The 21,333-nt window shown below is 40.7% G+C and overlaps 1 protein-coding gene across 1 annotated transcript in view; it reads right to left on the reverse strand.

The window, feature by feature from the left end:
* Nucleotides 1–2,812: 2,812 nt before the first annotated feature.
* LOC135507528 (uncharacterized) overlaps nucleotides 2,813–21,333 on the reverse strand; it is an 83,837-nt gene continuing 65,316 nt past the window's right edge. Inside the window, exons 189-205 of the mRNA XM_064927036.1 lie at nucleotides 18,003–18,215; nucleotides 17,600–17,770; nucleotides 17,261–17,407; nucleotides 16,215–16,267; nucleotides 14,414–14,546; nucleotides 14,240–14,322; nucleotides 13,139–13,265; nucleotides 11,387–11,577; nucleotides 11,186–11,276; nucleotides 10,958–11,081; nucleotides 10,646–10,827; nucleotides 10,266–10,421; nucleotides 10,047–10,180; nucleotides 5,560–5,693; nucleotides 5,163–5,257; nucleotides 4,801–5,062; nucleotides 2,813–3,606 (exon numbers count right to left, since the gene is read on the reverse strand). Coding sequence (XP_064783108.1) covers nucleotides 3,512–3,606; nucleotides 4,801–5,062; nucleotides 5,163–5,257; nucleotides 5,560–5,693; nucleotides 10,047–10,180; nucleotides 10,266–10,421; nucleotides 10,646–10,827; nucleotides 10,958–11,081; nucleotides 11,186–11,276; nucleotides 11,387–11,577; nucleotides 13,139–13,265; nucleotides 14,240–14,322; nucleotides 14,414–14,546; nucleotides 16,215–16,267; nucleotides 17,261–17,407; nucleotides 17,600–17,770; nucleotides 18,003–18,215 — 2,391 coding nt within the window. The 3' untranslated portion in view covers nucleotides 2,813–3,511. The remainder of the gene's footprint in view (nucleotides 3,607–4,800; nucleotides 5,063–5,162; nucleotides 5,258–5,559; nucleotides 5,694–10,046; nucleotides 10,181–10,265; nucleotides 10,422–10,645; nucleotides 10,828–10,957; nucleotides 11,082–11,185; nucleotides 11,277–11,386; nucleotides 11,578–13,138; nucleotides 13,266–14,239; nucleotides 14,323–14,413; nucleotides 14,547–16,214; nucleotides 16,268–17,260; nucleotides 17,408–17,599; nucleotides 17,771–18,002; nucleotides 18,216–21,333) is intronic.

A 21,333-nucleotide genomic window follows, 5' to 3' on the forward strand; every position in this document is an offset into this window, starting at 1 on the left:
GTTGGGTGGGCAGTCTGTTTGTTTTGTCTTTATTTAGTATGGTCAGGGCGTAAGTTGGGTGGGCAGTCTGTTTGTTTTGTCTTTATTTAGTATGGTCAGGGCGTGAGTTGGGTGGGCAGTCTGTTTGTTTTGTCTTTATTTAGTATGGTCAGGGCGTGAGTTGGGTGGGCAGTCTGTTTGTTTTGTCTTTATTTAGTATGGTCAGGGCGTGAGTTGGGTGGGCAGTCTGTTTGTTTTGTCTTTATTTAGTATGGTCAGGGCGTGAGTTGGGTGGGCAGTCTGTTTGTTTTGTCTTTATTTAGTATGGTCAGGGCGTGAGTTGGGTGGGCAGTCTGTTTGTTTTGTCTTTATTTAGTATGGTCAGGGCGTGAGTTGGGTGGGCAGTCTGTTTGTTTTGTCTTTATTTAGTATGGTCAGGGCGTGAGTTGGGTGGGCAGTCTGTTTGTTTTGTCTTTATTTAGTATGGTCAGGGCGTGAGTTGGGTGGGCAGTCTGTTTGTTTTGTATTTATTTAGTATGGTCAGGGCGTGAGTTGGGTGGGCAGTCTGTTTGTTTTGTATTTATTTAGTATGGTCAGGGCGTGAGTTGGGTGGGCAGTCTGTTTGTTTTGTATTTATTTAGTATGGTCAGGGCGTGAGTTGGGTGGGCAGTCTGTTTGTTTTGTATTTATTTAGTATGGTCAGGGCGTGAGTTGGGGTGGGCAGTCTGTTTGTTTTGTCTTTATTTAGTATGGTCAGGGCGTGAGTTGGGTGGGCAGTCTGTTTGTTTTGTCTTTATTTAGTATGGTCAGGGCGTGAGTTGGGTGGGCAGTCTGTTTGTTTTGTATTTATTTAGTATGGTCAGGGCGTGAGTTGGGTGGGCAGTCTGTTTGTTTTGTATTTATTTAGTATGGTCAGGGCGTGAGTTGGGTGGGCAGTCTGTTTGTTTTGTCTTTATTTAGTATGGTCAGGGCGTGAGTTGGGTGGGCAGTCTGTTTGTTTTGTCTTTATTTAGTATGGTCAGGGCGTGAGTTGGGTGGGCAGTCTGTTTGTTTTGTCTTTATTTAGTATGGTCAGGGCGTGAGTTGGGTGGGCAGTCTGTTTGTTTTGTCTTTATTTAGTATGGTCAGGGCGTGAGTTGGGTGGGCAGTCTGTTTGTTTTGTCTTTATTTAGTATGGTCAGGGCGTGAGTTGGGTGGGCAGTCTGTTTGTTTTGTCTTTATTTAGTATGGTCAGGGCGTGAGTTGGGTGGGCAGTCTGTTTGTTTTGTCTTTATTTAGTATGGTCAGGGCGTGAGTTGGGTGGGCAGTCTGTTTGTTTTGTCTTTATTTAGTATGGTCAGGGCGTGAGTTGGGTGGGCAGTCTGTTTGTTTTGTCTTTATTTAGTATGGTCAGGGCGTGAGTTGGGTGGGCAGTCTGTTTGTTTTGTCTTTATTTAGTATGGTCAGGGCGTGAGTTGGGTGGGCAGTCTGTTTGTTTTGTCTTTATTTAGTATGGTCAGGGCGTGAGTTGGGTGGGCAGTCTATGTTTGTTTGTTCTATATTTTGGGTATTTCTATGTTCGGCCTAGTATGGTTCTCAATCAGAGGCAGGTGTCACTGTGTGTTTGTGGGTGATTGTTCCTGTCTCTGTCTCTGCACCAGATAGGACGGTTTGGGGGTTTCACATTTCTTGTTTTTGTAAGTTTGTTCATGTGAAGTGATTTATTAAAACATGAATCAAAATAACCACGCTGCGCTTTGGTCCGCCTCATCGTCAATGGAAGAAATCCCTTACATTACATCCTGGTACTTTACATTAACTTTTCTATATACCGTATCCATGTGGGGATTTATTAATGTTTTTGTTTACTTTCTTGCTTCCTGGTTTAAGTGCAGAACAAATCAGGTGCTGTCATTTGTTCACATAACAGAATAAAATGTGATACAGCTCACGTAGGTGAGCCCGACTGACAGGAAACTTCTATCCATCAAGAATCAGATTGAACCGAGTGTTTTTCTATGAGGGTCAGACGTTGACATCAGTCTTCCATCCAGCATACATAGCACATGTTCTATTACAGTGGTGGAAAAAGTACCTAATTGTCATACTTGAGTAAAAATATAGATACCTTAAGGGAAAGTTACTGAAGTAGAAGTGAAAGTCACCCAGTAAAATACAACTTGAGTAAAAGTATTTGATTTTAAATATACTTAATTATCAAAAGTAAACGTAATTGCTAAAATTTACTTAAGTATCAAAAGTAAAAGTTTAAATCATTTCAAATTCGTTATATTAAGCAAAGCAGACGGCACCATTTTCTTGTTTACTTTTTTTTGGTTAGCCAGGGTCACACTCCATGCATTTGTGTTTAGTGAGTCTGCCAGAACAGAGGCAGTAGTGATGACCACGTAATCTCTTGATAAGTGTGTGAATATGGCTATTTGCCTGTCCTGCTAAGCATCCAAAATGTATCGAGTACTTTTGATTGTCAGGGAAAATATATATGGAGTAAAAAGTACAATATTTCCATTAGGAATGTATTAAAGTAAAAGCGAAAGTTGTCAAAAATATAAATAGTGAAGTACTACTTAAGTAGTAGTTTAAAGTATTTTTACTTAAAGTACTTTACACCACAGGTGCTATTCCTTCATTCTTCTATTCATCTTCTTTTTCTTCAATGCTACCTCTGTTCACTTTTCAGAACGATTCAGAATATACTACACTGTCACCATGTGGCTTAGCTGAAGTACTGCAAGCAGAACATACTGCGTAACAGTGACGTGCGCTATACAGAAATGTATTGTATTTTGTTTTCAAGACTTTACTATCCAGTAATGTGAGCTGAGCACCGATGGTATATTTGCATTTTTATTAATTTGAAGAAAAAATATGAATAATGGGCTCTATTTAATCCGTATCACGGAAGTTCGGCATTTACAGCGTGATTCAAATTTAAAGGCAATGTTCCCATGTTAGCAGAGACTGCATTCGCGGTAAACACTGCATATTTTAGCTCAATCAGAATCTACCTTTATATTTCTGTTGGCCAGCGATACTGATTGAATAGAGCCCTAAACTTTACATAGGTCATATTTGTGGGTTAAGTACAAGGACAGGTGTACATACTTTATGAATTTTACATTCCTTGACAAAAATATAATTTAAATATATAAACATGTAAATGTGCAATCTTATGGAATGTTCAAATAAGAACACATATATATAGATATATACTTGTGATAATTACGTACAAGAGTGATGCTAAACAAGAATGACAAAAAAACAATAAATTATTAAAACGTGATTGGCTAAATAAAATATTTGTAAACTTGGTTATAAGTAGTACCAGACGATTCAACAATTCTAAAAGTAAAACAGGTTGTTGTTGTTCATTTTAGAAGATGCTTGGCCCACACTATGGTCTCATCATCTCGTCTCACATCATCTGGTCACACTGTGGTCTCATCATCTCGTCTCACATCATCTGGTCACACTGTGGTCTCATCATCTCGTCTCACATCATCTGGTCACACTGTGGTCTCATCATCTCGTCTCACATCATCTGCAGGATGACGGTGACCAGTGCCAGACAGAGAGAGAGGGCTCCTAGTTCTTTCTCGGGATGTGCTCCTCCATTACCGACACCATCTGAGAGGTCAAATCATTTTGAGATACTTTAACATACAGTAATGGAATTATCCTGTGTAATTTATCCTGTGTAATTTATCCTGTGTAATTTATCCTGTGTAATTTATCCTGTGTAATTGATCCTGTGTAATTGATCCTGTGTAATTGATCCTGTGTAATTGATCCTGTGTAATTGATCCTGTGTAATTGATCCTGTGTAATTGATCCTGTGTAATTTATCCTGTGTAATTTATCCTGTGTAATTGATCCTGTGTAATTTATCCTGTGTAATTGATCCTGTGTAATTGATCCTGTGTAATTGATCCTGTGTAATTGATCCTGTGTAATTGATCCTGTGTAATTACCCTGTAACACATTCATATATTATTCAGTTAATGTTAATGTCCCCTGTCACCTTTTAACAGAAAAGTTCTAACAGAAAAGTATTAGCAGGGACAAGAACGTACAGTATAGTGGACTTGTTAAAAGATAAGTCTATCAGTAGTCTTCAAAGGGTAAATCTTTAGTTGAAACAATAACGACAAGACATCCCTCTGTTCTGACATCCCTCATCCCTCTGTTCTGACATCCCTCATCCCTCTGTTCTGACATCCCTCATCCCTCTGTTCTGACATCCCTCATCCCTCTGTTCTGACATCCCTCATCCCTCTGTTCTGACATCCCTCATCCCTCTGTTCTGACATCCCTCATCCCTCTGTTCTGACATCCCTCATCCCTCTGTTCTGACATCCCTCATCCCTCTGTTCTGACATCCCTCATCCCTCTGTTCTGACATCCCTCATCCCTCTGTTCTGACATCCCTCATCCCTCTGTTCTGGGATGGGCCCATGAAGAAAAGTAATAACTCTCAAATTCATAGACAGAGCTATGGATGCAAGGACTGACCATCCATGATATCAAACGTATTGTTATAACCATGTTATGAGGCTTTACAGTGATTGTTTACATTTACAATATTTACAAATATTGGAGCAAAACAAGCTTATATTTTAGGTTCTCATAGAGTGTGACAGTTGAACTGAGCTCACGTGGCATTTCTAATTGCTATTCTTCAAGAATCAATGCCTATATATCATTAATTTAGGAGTATAAAATAGATATAACAACTGCAGATTGCCCCTTTAAGGGTTCATCAGGAATAATGCCTATATGTAATGTAAAGAGTTGGTGGGCGGGTGGTCCATGTTTCCTTACTCTGAGTTGTGGTGATTGGCAGTGGCTTGGCTGTGCCAGCGTTGTGTGCCAGCGTGGTGCTGGTGGTGTTGAGGGGGACCACCGCTGTCGGCACCACCGCGGTGGAAGGTTCTTTGCCTCCGGTCAGACCTAGCCGCAGCAGGTCCAGATCAGATTGAGGCTGCGCCATTAACCACGCATGAACAACCGCGTCGTTCTCAAATGTCTTCAGATCATCCACGTTAGCACCCAGAAGTCCTTTCACCTCGCTCACGGTCAGACTCTGAATGAAATAAAATAAAATAAATAAACAGATGAAACAGGATTCCTGTATTTACATTGTAGCAGCAGGTAGAGCGGGTCCAGAGCTATCTGATACTCACGGCAATTACGGTGCTCTCAAGACCTTTGAATGTCGTTATGTCCATGTTCACATTCTGAGCTGCAAGACTCCTTATGTCTTTAATGGGAGCACCGCCTGGCAAAAAAAAAGGAAAGCACACTTTCAGCAAGTAATGAATAGGGTTCCTCAGATTGTCATACTCCGATAGCTTTACCCATTTAGTTTTCCGGTGCAATGAAACCATTGGAATAGTCCCAACAGAACAAACCATGTCCACCTGCCCCCCCCCCCTTGTAAGCTAAATCAAGCGCACCAAACGTAAGTGGGAAAAAAGCAAAGACTCATATCTGTGTGTGTGTGTGTGTGTGTGTGTGTGTGTGTGTGTGTGTGTGTGTGTGTGTGTGTGTGTGTGTGTGTATGTGTGTGTGTGTGTTTACCTAGGTAGGGGCTGATGAGTTGGTAATATGTTGGATTAGAGATACGCTGGGAGCTAAAAGAACTCTTGCTGATGTCGTATACAGCCCTCTTCTGTTCAGTGGAGCAAGAGGTCACGTCCAGGGAATTGGCATTTCTTAGAAGATGCAACAACAAAAAATATTGTTACCCAGGACTACAGTTCAACTGACATACTGTCTCATTGTTACCCAGGACTACAGTTTAGCTGACATATTGTCTCATTATTACCCAGGACTACAGTTTAGCTGACATATTGTGTCATTGTTATTTAGGACTACAGTTTAGCTGACATATTGTCTCATTGTTACCCAGGACTACAATTTAACTGACATATTGTCTCATTGTTACCCAGGACTACAGTTTAGCTGACATATTGTCTCATTGTTACCCAGGACTACAGTTTAGCTGACATATTGTCTCATTGTTATTTAGGACTACAGTTTAGCTGACATATTGTCTCATTGTTACCCAGGACTACAGTTTAGCTGACATATTGTCTCATTGTTATTTAGGACTACAGTTTAGCTGACATATTGTCTCATTGTTACCCAGGACTACAGTTTAGCTGACATATTGTCTCATTGTTACCCAGGACTACAGTTTAGCTGACATATTGTCTCATTGTTACCCAGGACTACAGTTTAGCTGACATATTGTCTCATTGTTATTTAGGACTACAGTTTAACTGACATATTGTCTCATTGTTATTTAGGACTACAGTTTAGCTGAGATATTGTCTCATTGTTACCCAGGACTACAGTTTAGCTGACATATTGTCTCATTGTTATTTAGGACTACAGTTTAGCTGACATATTGTCTCATTGTTATTTAGGACTACAGTTTAACTGACATATTGTCTCATTGTTACCCAGGACTACAGTTTAGCTGACATATTGTCTCATTGTTACCCAGGACTACAGTTTAGCTGACATATTGTCTCATTGTTACCCAGGACTACAGTTTAGCTGACATATTGTCTCATTGTTACCCAGGACTACAGTTTAGCTGACATATTGTCTCATTGTTATTTAGGACTACAGTTTAGCTGACATATTGTCTCATTGTTACCCAGGACTACAGTTTAGCTGACATATTGTCTCATTGTTACCCAGGACTACAGTTTAGCTGACATATTGTCTCATTGTTACCCAGGACTACAGTTTAGCTGACATATTGTCTCATTGTTATTTAGGACTACAGTTCAACTGACATACTGTCTCATTGTTACCCAGGACTACAGTTTAACTGACATATTGTCTCATTGTTATTTAGGACTACAGTTTAACTGACATATTGTCTCATTGTTATTTAGGACTACAGTTTAGCTGAGATATTGTCTCATTGTTACCCAGGACTACAGTTTAACTGACATATTGTCTCATTGTTATTTAGGACTACAGTTTAGCTGACATATTGTCTCATTGTTATTTAGGACTACAGTTTAGCTGACATATTGTCTCATTGTTATTTAGGACTACAGTTTAGCTGACATACTGTCTCATTGTTATTTAGGACTACAGTTTAGCTGACATATTGTCTCATTGTTATTTAGGACTACAGTTTAGCTGACATATTGTCTCATTGTTATTTAGGACTACAGTTTAGCTGACATATTGTCTCATTGTTACCCAGGACTACAGTTTAGCTGACATATTGTCTCATTGTTATTTAGGACTACAGTTTAGCTGACATATTGTCTCATTGTTACCCAGGACTACAGTTTAGCTGACATATTGTCTCATTGTTACCCAGGACTACAGTTTAGCTGACATATTGTCTCATTGTTATTTAGGACTACAGTTTAGCTGAGATATTGTCTCATTGTTATTTAGGACTACAGTTTAGCTGACATATTGTCTCATTGTTATTTAGGACTACAGTTTAGCTGACATATTGTCTCATTGTTACCCAGGACTACAGTTTAGCTGACATATTGTCTCATTGTTATTTAGGACTACAGTTTAGCTGACATATTGTCTCATTGTTATTTAGGACTACAGTTTAACTGACATATTGTCTCATTGTTACCCAGGACTACAGTTTAGCTGACATATTGTCTCATTGTTATTTAGGACTACAGTTTAGCTGACATATTGTCTCATTGTTATTTAGGACTACAGTTTAACTGACATATTGTCTCATTGTTACCCAGGACTACAGTTTAACTGACATATTGTCTCATTGTTATTTAGGACTACAGTTTAACTGACATATTGTCTCATTGTTATTTAGGACTACAGTTTAACTGACATATTGTCTCATTGTTACCCAGGACTACAGTTTAGCTGAGATATTGTCTCATTGTTATTTAGGACTACAGTTTAACTGACATATTGTCTCATTGTTATTTAGGACTACAGTTTAGCTGACATATTGTCTCATTGTTACCCAGGACTACAGTTTAGCTGACATATTGTCTCATTGCTACCCAGGACTACAGTTTAGCTGACATATTGTCTCATTGTTATTTAGGACTACAGTTTAGCTGACATATTGTCTCATTGTTATTTAGGACTACAGTTTAACTGACATATTGTCTCATTGTTACCCAGGACTACAGTTTAGCTGACATATTGTCTCATTGTTATTTAGGACTACAGTTTAGCTGACATATTGTCTCATTGTTATTTAGGACTACAGTTTAGCTGACATATTGTCTCATTGTTATTTAGGACTACAGTTTAACTGACATATTGTCTCATTGTTACCCAGGACTACAGTTTAGCTGACATATTGTCTCATTGTTACCCAGGACTACAGTTTAGCTGACATATTGTCTCATTGTTATTTAGGACTACAGTTTAGCTGACATATTGTCTCATTGTTCATTTTAGGACTACAGTTTAGCTGACATATTGTCTCATTGTTATTTAGGACTACAGTTTAGCTGACATATTGTCTCATTGTTATTTAGGACTACAGTTTAGCTGACATATTGTCTCATTGTTATTTAGGACTACAGTTTAGCTGACATATTGTCTCATTGTTATTTAGGACTACAGTTTAGCTGACATATTGTCTCATTGTTACCCAGGACTACAGTTTAGCTGACATATTGTCTCATTGTTATTTAGGACTACAGTTTAGCTGACATATTGTCTCATTGTTACCCAGGACTACAGTTTAGCTGACATATTGTCTCATTGTTACCCAGGACTACAGTTTAGCTGACATATTGTCTCATTGTTATTTATTTAGGACTACAGTTTAACTGACATATTGTCTCATTGTTACCCAGGACTACAGTTTAACTGACATATTGTCTCATTGTTATTTAGGACTACAGTTTAGCTGAGATATTGTCTCATTGTTATTTAGGACTACAGTTTAACTGACATATTGTCTCATTGTTATTTAGGACTACAGTTTAACTGACATATTGTCTCATTGTTATTTAGGACTACAGTTTAGCTGAGATATTGTCTCATTGTTATTTAGGACTACAGTTTAACTGACATATTGTCTCATTGTTACCCAGGACTACAGTTTAACTGACATATTGTCTCATTGTTATTTAGGACTACAGTTTAACTGACATATTGTCTCATTGTTATTTAGGACTACAGTTTAACTGACATATTGTCTCATTGTTACCCAGGACTACAGTTTAGCTGAGATATTGTCTCATTGTTATTTAGGACTACAGTTTAACTGACATATTGTCTCATTGTTACCCAGGTCTACAGTTTAGCTGACATATTGTCTCATTGTTACCCAGGACTACAGTTTAGCTGACATATTGTCTCATTGTTACCCAGGACTACAGTTTAGCTGACATACTGTCTCATTGTTATTTAGGACTACAGTTTAGCTGACATATTGTCTCATTGTTATTTAGGACTACAGTTTAGCTGACATATTGTCTCATTGTTACCCAGGACTACAGTTTAGCTGACATATTGTCTCATTGTTATTTAGGACTACAGTTTAGCTGACATATTGTCTCATTGTTATTTAGGACTACAGTTTAGCTGACATATTGTCTCATTGTTATTTAGGACTACAGTTTAACTGACATATTGTCTCATTGTTACCCAGGACTACAGTTTAGCTGACATATTGTCTCATTGTTATTTAGGACTACAGTTTAGCTGACATATTGTCTCATTGTTACCCAGGACTACAGTTTAACTGACATATTGTCTCATTGTTTTTTAGGACTACAGTTTAGCTGAGATATTGTCTCATTGTTACCCAGGTCTACAGTTTAGCTGACATATTGTCTCATTGTTACCCAGGACTACAGTTTAGCTGACATATTGTCTCATTGTTACCCAGGACTACAGTTTAGCTGACATATTGTCTCATTGTTACCCAGGACTACAGTTTAGCTGACATATTGTCTCATTGTTACCCAGGACTACAGTTTAGCTGACATATTGTCTCATTGTTACCCATGAGTTGGTTAACAGAACTGTGAAATAATTCATTAGCAGTTTTTTTTGCTGAGCAGGTCAGATATACTCACTTCAGACTGCTTGATGTGATGGTCTTCAGTACACTCACATCCAGAGAACACAGATTAGCGCCAACGGCATTTAACTCAGAGCTCCCCAAGGAGTTACCTGACGTGTTCAAGTATGTTGTGATGATTGCCTTACTCTGAATGCATCAACAGAAAGAGACCTGTATTAGAGAAAAGCGACATACAAAAAAAAAGGTACAAACATCTCTTTCCTTAATATACCTTCGCTGTTTCCCATGGACCATCACCAAAGGCCATCAGTGCTGACAGTGTGTCGATTTTGGTGATGCTCCACTTTGTGATGTCATCAAGAGTGGCCACACGCGACACAGAGCCCAGCACCTTAAGCTGCTCGTCAACAATTCCAGATGGATAAGCCTGTGGAACACAATTTTTGCATTTATTATGATTATGGTCCTCCACTCATTTGATCTAACGATTCAATAAACCGGACTGGTCTTCTGAGAGTAATGACATTCTCGTACCTATCCCTTCTCATATCTATGCACGGTCACTACCCTGTTATGAATACAATAATTTTTCATTCCATTCTGGGAGTCAAAGAAACAAAAGTCAGACGGCCATTTTGATGTCATCATTACCTGGTTTAGTTTGACTAAAATGATCTTCTGGAAGTTGTTATCGTCGACTTGTTTAGTGAAAGCGGCCAGATTGTCTTTCAGAACGCTGATGTCCAGACAGAGGTCAAACTGGGTCATGTCATAGCCAAAGGGGAACGAGGTGTCTGCGATGACCGACTGGGTGATGTTGCCAGTGATGCATCCTTTTGAAAAGCAACCAATGGTGAGCAACACCAGACCAGTATGCAAATATGATACCAATGAAAATCTCATAGCAAATGTATCATTCTCTAAGCTGTTTCTCCAAGATGTTTTAGGGCATAGTGGGTTTACCTGCTCCCCGCTTGGATCTGCTGAGGGAGTTGATCTGCTTGAACAGTGTCTTCAGCTTCCTCTTCACTGTTTCCTGCTTCCTCAGCTGGGGCATAAAGGACTTAAGGAACTTCCCTTTCACCTCCTGTGAATACCAAAGCAAACATTTTTAGATCAATAATTTGCACCCTTTTACAAAGATAATTTAAAGGCGTAAACACACAAAAAAATGGTAAAGCATAAACGTACTGTTGTGAACAGTCTCCAGAAGTTTTGGGTCAGATACAGTGGCAGGGTTTCAAGGTCTTCCAACGTTTGTTGATTCCATCTAGTTGTTTTTCTGAAAACCAAAAGTTAATATTGTAAATTGTATTGTTATTGCATGTACAACTTTTGTGATTTAATCAAAGTCAAAACAAACTTTGTTCACAAAAGTTCTCATTCACATACCCATACTGTGTTTTCCCTGAAATGAGGAGCGTTTCCATGGCCGCGACTTGAGCTTCGGTGAAGTCCTTGCAGTTCTTCAGTTTCTCCAGAATGAAGGGGTCAGAGTTTAGGATGTAGGAGCCGTTCATAGTGCACACCATGTTTCCCAGCACCTCCAGGTGGTTTTTGCTAAGACTCACTTCACTAATTCCCTAGAAATTACACAACAAAGTGATGCGTTAATGAAATTAATTAGAGGTGATTCATTTGAATCATATGTTTCTATAAAATGTTGTTGACCTCCAACTTTTTCAACATTCTGTAATTGTAATTGGCTATAACTTTGGCTAAGGAAACCACAACCTTTACACAATTCCATAGCACAAAACGTGAACTAAAGGGGTGATAGTTCTGGTCTTGGGATGATAGTGTTGTTGTTGGTTTAAGAGAACCAGACTTTTCTGACTCATGCTACTATGGTAACGTAGAAACACTAAGACGCTAATGAGGAAACATGTTTACCGGTTACTGCATTCCAACATTCCATCATTGTTTTATTAAAGCTGTGGACTGTTATCGAACTTAGATGAGGGGTCTGGGTATGTACCTTTAGGAGTCACATCCTGCGCCACTGCACTTCTTAAAAAGGTCACAGGAGATACACTACAAAAGTATGTGGACACCTGCTCGTCAAACATCTCATTCCAAAATCATGGGCATTAATGTGGAGTTGGTCCCCCCTTTCCTGCTATAACAGCCTCCACTCTTCTGGGAAGGCTTTCCACTAGATGTTGGAACATTGCTGCGAGCACAAGAGCATTAGTGAGGTCGGGCTCTGATGTTGGGCGATTGGGCCTTGCTCGCAGTCGGCGTGGTTGAGGTCAGGACTCTGTGAAGACCCACAGAAGTTCTTCCACACCGATCTTGACAAACCATTTCTGTATGGACCTCGCTTTGTGCAAGGGGGCATTGTCATGCTGAAACAGGAAAGCCTTCCCCAAACTGTTGCCACAAAGTTGTAAGCACAGAATCATCTAGAATGTCATTGTATGTTGTGGCGTTAAGATTTCCCTTCACTGGAACTAAAGAGGCCATGAAAAACAGCCCCAGACCATTATACCTCCACCAAACTTTACAGTTGGCACTATGCATTGGGGCAGGTAGCGTTCTCCTGGCCTACACCAAACCCAGATTTGTCTGTCGGACTGCCAGATGGTGAAGCGTGATTCGTCACTTCAGAGAACATGTTTCCACTGCTCCAGTCCAATGACGGCAAGCTTTACACCACTGCAGCCAACGCTTGGCATTGTGCATGGTGATCTTAGGCTTGTGTGTGGCTACTTGGCCATGGAAACCCATTTCATGAAGCTCTTGACGAACAGTTCTTGTGCTGACGTTGGTTCCAGAGGCAGTTTGGAACCCGGCAGTGAGTGTTGCAACTAAGGACAGCACTCTGTGGTCCTGTTCTGTGAGCATGTGTGGCCTACCACCACTAGATGTTTCCACTTCACAATAACAGCACTTACAGTTGACCAGGGCAGCTCTAGCATGGCAGAAATTTGACAAACTGACTTGTTGAAAAAGGTGGCATCCTATTACAGTGCCTCGTTGAAAGGCACTGAGCTCTTCAGTACGGGCCATTCTACTGCCAATGTTTGTCTATGGAGATTGCATGTCCGTGTGCTCGATTGTATACGCCAGTTAGCAACGGTTGTATACTTTTGTATATATAGTGTATCTATAGACAGAGGACACAACTCTGCAGCCACTCACCAAGCAGCTTTTTGCATTGTCCAGTAACATTTCATCCTTGTTCAGCACGCTGGAGAGGACAGAGAAGTCTGCATATCCTGCCGCGTTGAAGTAGGACCTGCAATTGCTTTTTTCAACCTTTGCATAGCTGGAATGAAATGAACAATTATTACGGATTAATACAAATTAGCTAATGAAATGTTCCCTAAACCCATTGACCCACACATCACTCATATGAACCATCAACAGGATTATAAAATCCGATTATATTTCCTGGTAGTTTTTTTCTGAACTAAAATGCTCTCTGAACCACCAGGAAATACTTTCTTTAAAGTTTATGTCTGGATTATTATTATTATTATTATTGTTATTATTGTATAGTATTGAATGTTAAAATCATTAACCATATTAGATCATGAACAGGATTAGATCATGAACAGGATTAAACCACGAAAAGGATTAAACCACGAAAAGGATTAAACCACGAAAAGGATTAGATCATGAACAGGATTAGATCATGAACAGGATTAGATCATGAACAGGATTAGATCATGAACAGGATTAAACCACGAAAAGGATTAGATCATGAAAAGGATTAGATTATGAACAGGATTAGATCATGAACAGGATTAAACCACGAAAAGGATTAGATCATGAACAGGATTAAACCACGAAAAGGATTAAACCACGAAAAGGATTAAACCACGAAAAGGATTAGATCATGAACAGGATTAAACCACGAAAAGGATTAAACCACGAAAAGGATTAAACCACGAAAAGGATTAAACCATGAACAGGATTAGATTATGAACAGGATTAGATCATGAACAGGATTAGATCATGAACAGGATTAGATCATGAACAGGATTAGATTATGAACAGGATTAGATCATGAACAGCATTAGATAATTAAAGATGCACTATTCAGAATATATCGACAGCATCTTAGACTTGCGTACAACGAGAATGACAGATATATAACAGACAATTCTATGTGAATTTGTTTGGGTTTCCCAAAAGTTTACATATTGCAGCTTTAACGGGATATATAATTAACAGGTTTAAATAACAAACATGATTAGATAATTAACACGATAACATAATTATCACGATTAGACTTACTTGTAATATAGTAGCATGTCTGATGGATACTCTGTAAAACTCTGGTCAAGGTTGTCTTTCAGTAAATTGTACATGCAGGTCAACTGTGGAAAAAAAGATATAAGAGGTAATCCTGTGTGAGATGTATTAGCTATCATCATCGTCATAACTCTGACGTCTTCATGTCTCACAGACCTGTGTTTCTTTCAGCGCCACTTTCTCCCTAAGGATCCTCGGTCTGCAGGCATGAACCAGTCTGTGCACCGTTTTGATTGTCATGGACTGTGCTGATGTACATGTGAACCCTTGCAACACGGATGGAGAGAGCCTGTTTGTAAGAGGAGAGAGACTGTTAAGAGGAGAGAGACTAAGAGGAGAAGAGACTGTAAGAGGAGAGAGACTGAGAGGAGAAGAGACTGCAAGAGGAGAGAGACTAAGAGGAGAAGAGACTAAGAGGAAAATAGACTGTAAGAGGAGAGAGACTAAGATGAGAAGAGACTAAGAGGAAAAGAGACTAAGAGGACAGAGACTAAGAGGAGAAGAGACTAAGAGGACAGAGACTAAGAGGAGAAGAGACTAAGAGGAGAAGAGACTAAGAGGACAGATACTAAGGGGAGAAGAGACTAAAAGGCGAAGAGACTAAGATGAGAAGAGACTAAGAGGAGAGAGACTAAGAGGAGAAGAGACAAAGAGGAGAAGAGACTAAGAGGACAGAGACTAAGAAGAGAAGAGACTAAGAGGACAGAGACTAAGAGGAGAAGAGACTAAGAGGACAGAGACTAAGAGGACAGAGACTAAGAGGAGAAGAGACTAAGAGGACAGAGACTAAGAGGCCAGATACTAAGAGGACAGAGACTAAAAGGAAAGAGACTAAGAGGACAGATACTAAGGGGAGAAGAGACTAAGAGGAGAATATACTAAGAGGAGAGAGACTAAGAGGACAGAGACAAAGAGGAGAAGAGACTAAGAGGACAGAGACTAAGAAGAGAAGAGACTAAGAGGACAGAGACTAAGAGGACAGATACTAAGAGGATAAGAGACTAAGAGGACAGAGACTAAGAGGAGAAGAGACTAAGAGGACAGAGACTAAGAGGAGAAGAGATTAAGAGGACAGATACTAAGGGGAGAAGAGACTAAGAGGCGAAGAGACTCAGAGGAGAAGAGACTAAGTGGACAGAGACTAAGAGGCCAGATACTAAGAGGCCAGATACTAAGAGGACAGAGACTAAGAGGACAGAGACTAAGAGGACAGAGACTAAGAGGAAAAGAGACTAAGAGGAAAAGAGACTAAGAGGACAGATACTAAGGGGAGATGAGACTAAGAGGACAGAGACTAAGAGGAGAAGAGATTAAGAGGACAGAGACTAAGAGGAGAAGAGACTAAGAGGAAAAGAGACTAAGAGGAAAAGAGACTAAGAGGACAGAGACTAAGAGGTCAGAGACTAAGGGGAGAAGAGACTAAGAGGACAGATACTAAGAGGACAGATACTAAGGGGAGAAGAGACTAAGAGGACAGAGACTAAGAGGACAGAGACTAAGAGGCGAAGAGACTAAGAGGAGAAGAGACTAAGAGGAGAAGAGACTAAGAGGCCAGATACTAAGAGGCCAGATACTAAGAGGCCAGATACTAAGAGACCAGATACTAAGAGACCAGATACTAAGAGGCCAGAGACTAAGAGGACAGAGACTAAGAGGACAGACACTAAGGGGAGAAGAGACTAAGAGGAGAAGAGACTAAGAGGACAGATACTAAGGGGAGAAGAGACTAAGAGGACAGAGACTAAGAGGACAGATACTAAGAGGATAAGAGACTAAGAGGACAGAGACTAAGAGGACAGAGACTAAGAGGACAGATACTAAGAGGACAGATACTAAGGGGAGAGACTAAGACGAGAGAGAGAGAGATAACATGACAGGAAGTAGAAGGACAGAAAGACACAATAGGACAGTTGATCTGGGTTTGTTTATATGTCATGTTAATGCATTCTTAACTTACTCCTCCGAGTCGATGCTTGTGTTGCTCACTACGTCCCCGAAGAATATAACAGCCTACAACACAAAGACAAGGAAAGAGTCTTGATAATGACAATTATATATCTATACACGCCATGAATCTATACACGCATAAATTGTTCACGTGAAACCTGCTAGGAATGAACAAACCCAGTGTGCAGAAAGAAGATGAAAATATGTTGTTTCCTATGTCTTTTTTCACCGTCTTGTCTTGTGCTCATCGGGAAGGCCTGTTCATAAATAATGACAAGACACTGACCTGCTCTTGTCATGTGCTCATCGGGAAGGCCTGTTCATAAATGATGACAAGACACTGACCTGCTCTTGTCATGTGCTCATCGGGAAGCCCTGTTCTGACAAGACACTGATCTTCTGGGAAGCCCTGTTCATAAATGATGACAAGACACTGACCTGCTCTTGTCATGTGCTCATCGGGAAGCCCTGTTCGTAAATGATGACAAGACACTGACCTGCCTGTCATGTGCTCATCGGGAAGCCCTGTTCAAAAATGATGACAAGACACTGACCTGCTCTTGTCATGTGCTCATCGGGAAGCCCTGTTCATAAATGATGACAAGACACTGACCTGCTCTTGTCATGTGTCATGTGCTCATAAATGATGACAAGACACTGAGCTCATCGGGAAGCCCTGTTCATAAATGATGACAAGACACTGACCTGCTCTTGTCTGCTCATCGGGAAGCCCTGTTCATAAATGATGACAAGACACTGACCTGCTCTTGTCATGTGCTCATCGGGAAGCCCTGTTCAAAAATGATGACAAGACACTGACCTGCTCTTGTCATGTGCTCATCGGGAAGCCCTGTTCATAAATGATGACAAGACACTGACCTGCTCTTGTCATGTGCTCATCGGGAAGCCCTGTTCATAAATGATGACAAGACACTGACCTGCTCTTGTCATGTGCTCATCGGGAAGCCCTGTTCGTAAATGATGACAAGACACTGACCTGCTCTTGTCATGTGCTCATCGGGAAGCCCTGTTCGTAAATGATGACAAGACACTGACCTGCTCTTGCTTCCATGTCTTTCTGTTAATAGCCTGTACGTCCACAGGTTCCTGAGAGAAGGTCAGGAGAGCCCTGGGGATCAGTGTGGCCATGGCATCAGGTACGTTCACAACCAACGCGTTGGGGCTTTGGTTGATGGTGATTATCTAATAAGGAATGACAATGGAAAGACAACCTTTTTTTTTAGAACAAACAACATGTTGTAGAATTTAGGGTAAATATAGTATTTTGACAATGTGCATAGTTCTTCGTATTTCAGTGTGCCCTACAAACTGTACAAAACAAAAAATAAAATAAATATCTGTAGCCGATACAACATTGTCTGATACACCTGATACCTTGTTGACGTAGATTTCCTGTACAATCTGTGGGGCAGCCAGCATGTTGGTGATAAACACAGAGCTCTGGGATGCTGTCAACAGCTCAGTGGATGGGATGCTCGCTGTCACCGCTGACGGAACCCCCGCAACGAGTGTGCCCAACGACAACAACGAGGAGGCAGTGTCGATCTGTCAATCAAATAGTATTACTCATCTGATCAGGCTCATTCAAGTATGATTATCCAAGTTCATTAAAAAGAAAAGAAATATATGTTATCTTATCAAACAGACTTTGATCCCAACTATACAGCAGAACAAGGAATTATAAAATAGCAGGCTGTTACGAAAATAAAGGAAAGTACTCAAAAGGATTATAGAAGCAACTATGATTCTCTGATTCTAGGGAAGATGGCGCCCTCACCGGGAAGCCTCCGGTAATGATGCTCTGGATGACTGCACTGGCCTGGCCCAGATTCCAGCTGCTCACGGAGCCGAGTGTGGCCAGGGACGACACGAGTGCCGAGGAAGAGATGGAGGATATCTGGGTGGTCGTCAGGCCACTGCTGCTGTTCCCAATGGTTGCTAGGGTGCTCTCCGTGATAGTGTGGAAATTAGCCACGAGTGCAGCAGATACCTGCCGGGGGAAAAAAAAAAAGTAGTTTAGTCTTTAAACAAAACAGAATGCAAACACAAAGATAACGATTTGGTTAAGCCATAATTACCCATGTCATCCTCATTTGAATCAACATCCACTGTGACCTGGTTGTCACACTGAGTCAACCACTAAATAGGGTTGATGAATTTATGATTACGACAGGCTATCCTGTTTTGCTTGTTATTTTAGCATTAATAAGTGTCACACATCAGTTTGCAAACAATGTAAAAAAATAAATAAATAATTGAGTTATTAAATCCGCATACAAACATCTCTTTTTTGCATTCTGGAGTAAGGCCGCTCCAAAATACTGGTGTATCAGCCTAGTTCAGTGGCAGGTAGCCTAGTTCAGTGGCAGGTAGCCTAGTTCAGTGGTAGGTAGCCTGTAGCCTAGTTCAGTGGCAGGTAGCCTAGTTCAGTGGTAGGTAGCCTAGTTCAGTGGTAGGTAGCCTGTAGCCTAGTTCAGTGGCAGGTAGCCTAGTTCAGTGGTAGGTAGCCTGTAGCCTAGTTCAGTGGCAGGTAGCCTAGTTCAGTGGCAGGTAGCCTAGTTCAGTGGTAGGTAGCCTAGTTCAGTGGCAGGTGGCCTAGTTCAGTGGCAGGTAGCCTAGTTCAGTGGCAGGTAGCCTGTAGCCTAGTTCAGTGGTAGCCTAGTTCAGTGGCAGGCAGCCTAGTTCAGTGCCAGGTAGCCTAGTTCAGTGGCAGGTAGCCTGTAGCCTAGTTCAGTGGTAGGTAGCCTAATTCAGTGGCAGGTAGCCTAGTTCAGTGGTAGGTGCCTAGTTCAGTGGTAGCCAGTGGTAGTTCTAGTTCAGTGGTAGGTAGCCTAGTTCAGTGGCAGGTGGCCTAGTTCAGTGGCAGGTAGCCTAGTTCAGTGGCAGGTAGCCTGTAGCCTAGTTCAGTGGTAGGTAGCCTAGTGGTTAGGCCAGGAACCGAAAGGTTGCTAGATCGAAACCCAGAGTTGACCAAGTAAACATCTGTCACTAATCCACTGTTCCCAGGTAGGCTGTCATTGTAAATAATAATTTCTTATTAACTGAATTGCCTAGTTAAATAAATATTAAAGTGCCAGTCCAAGAAGGCTCAAGGTCATTGGCCACAGATCGAATGACAACAAATCCCGTTTCGCTTTGATTGACATTGTCATTTCAAAGTCTTAGCTAGCAGTCATTGTCGTAAATCAAGTCGACAATCTACTAGCAAATCCTTATCATATTAAGATAAATAATGAAGATAAATTATAGATGTCGGTGCTCATCGGGCCATCGCACATAAAGATTACACAACAAGTTGGAAATCGCTAATTCAACAGTGAGTCGTTTGGAAGGAATTCGTGGCTAACTGCAAGCAGTGTAAAGAAATCAGTAAAAGTAACCTGCTATTCAACCGAGTGGTTGTGTTTTTTTGCAGAGTTCCCACCATAAATCCAGAGAATGCCAGACTTTGATGACAAAGTTTGATTACAAAACTACCGCGCCACCCACATGTTTAAGTGAGCACATCACACGTCAAGGTGAGTCCAAACATGTATTGTATACTGCTGCATAAATTATGTAATATGCCAGGGAGATACGTAATACTGTAGCTGAGAAAGTTATACTAAGTGTATGTTGTGTAGTAAGCTGTTAGTAGCCCATGTGCCTCACCCTAATAATTAGGTCTATTTACACCAACGCGGTATTGTAAACACTTCGTTCCCCGGTGTGGGCTTGTTTGCCTATAACCTGTTTTAGAGAAATGTAATCATTGAATATTGTAAAAGCTTTCATTGTTTGTTTATTTGTAAGAACGGCCATGTTCTGAATCCTGTCGCTGTACATTTCAAAATGGTTGAACAAATAGTTGTGAAGACAACGTGGCGGCAGGTAGCTTGGTGGTTAGCGTGTCGGGCCAGTAATCGAAAGGTTGCTGGTTCGAATCCCAGAGCGGACACCGTTTTGCCCCTGAGCAAGGCACTTAACCCATTTTACCCTGGGGCGCCGAAGACGTGGATGTCGATTAAGGCAGCACCTCTTATTCTGATTTCAGTTGAATGCATTCAGTTGTACAACTGACTAGGTATCCTCCTTTCGTTTACATCCGTCATTTCTCGCTCATTAAGGTCGTAATCGAAATTATGGATTTCCTCTTATTCGTCTGTTGTCCCCTTTGCCATAGTTTGTACATCTCAATTGTCAGTCGACACCACATTTGTTTAAGCAAATCAGCCATATCAGCTATGTTTTTTAAGGCAGCAAATGAGGCTGAATGAACTGTAGCAGTGGTAAGGTGTTGGGACTCTAACCAGTTTGTGGGCACCGTTTGTCACCTTTATAGTGCAGTTAATGTATTGTTTAGTGTTGTGTAGTGGCTTTTCTGGCATGCATCCCAAATTGTTTTGTTTGCCCCACCAAGATTTACATGCTAAAATTGTCACTTGACATAAGCATATCATGTGAAACTCAGAACTATGTCTGTTATCCTTGTTCTATTTCTAATCATGTACCGGAGGGTCCTCCATTTTATTTCTAATCATGACCCTGAGGGTCCTCCATTTTATTTCTAATCATGACCCTGAGGGTCCTCCATTTTATTTCTAATCATGACCCTGAGGGTCCTCCATTTTATTTCTAATCATGACCCTGAGGGTCCTCCATTTTATTTCTAATCATGACCCTGAGGGTCCTCCATTTTATTTCTAATTGGGTACCTGAGGGTCCTCCATTTTATTTCTAATCATGACCCTGAGGGTCCTCCATTTTATTTCTAATTGGGTACCTGAGGGTCCTCCATTTTATTTCCAATCATGTACCCGAGGGCCCTCCATTTTATTTCTAATCATGTACCCGAGGGCCCTCCATTCAATTTCTAATCATGTACCTGAGGGCCCTCCATTTTATTTCTAATCATGTACCTGAGGGCCCTCCATTTTATTTCTAATTGGGTACCCGAGGGCCCTCCATTTTATTTCTAATCATGTACCCGAGGGCCCTCCATTTTATTTCTAATCATGTACCCGAGGGCCCTCCATTTTATTTCTAATCATGTACCCGAGGGCCCTCCATTTTATTTCTAATCCTGTACCCGAGGGCCCTCCATTTTATTTCTAATCATGTACCTGAGG

This window comes from Oncorhynchus masou, chromosome 21 (genome assembly GCF_036934945.1).
Source record: "Oncorhynchus masou masou isolate Uvic2021 chromosome 21, UVic_Omas_1.1, whole genome shotgun sequence".
In the NCBI taxonomy this organism is placed as follows: domain Eukaryota; kingdom Metazoa; phylum Chordata; class Actinopteri; order Salmoniformes; family Salmonidae; genus Oncorhynchus; species Oncorhynchus masou.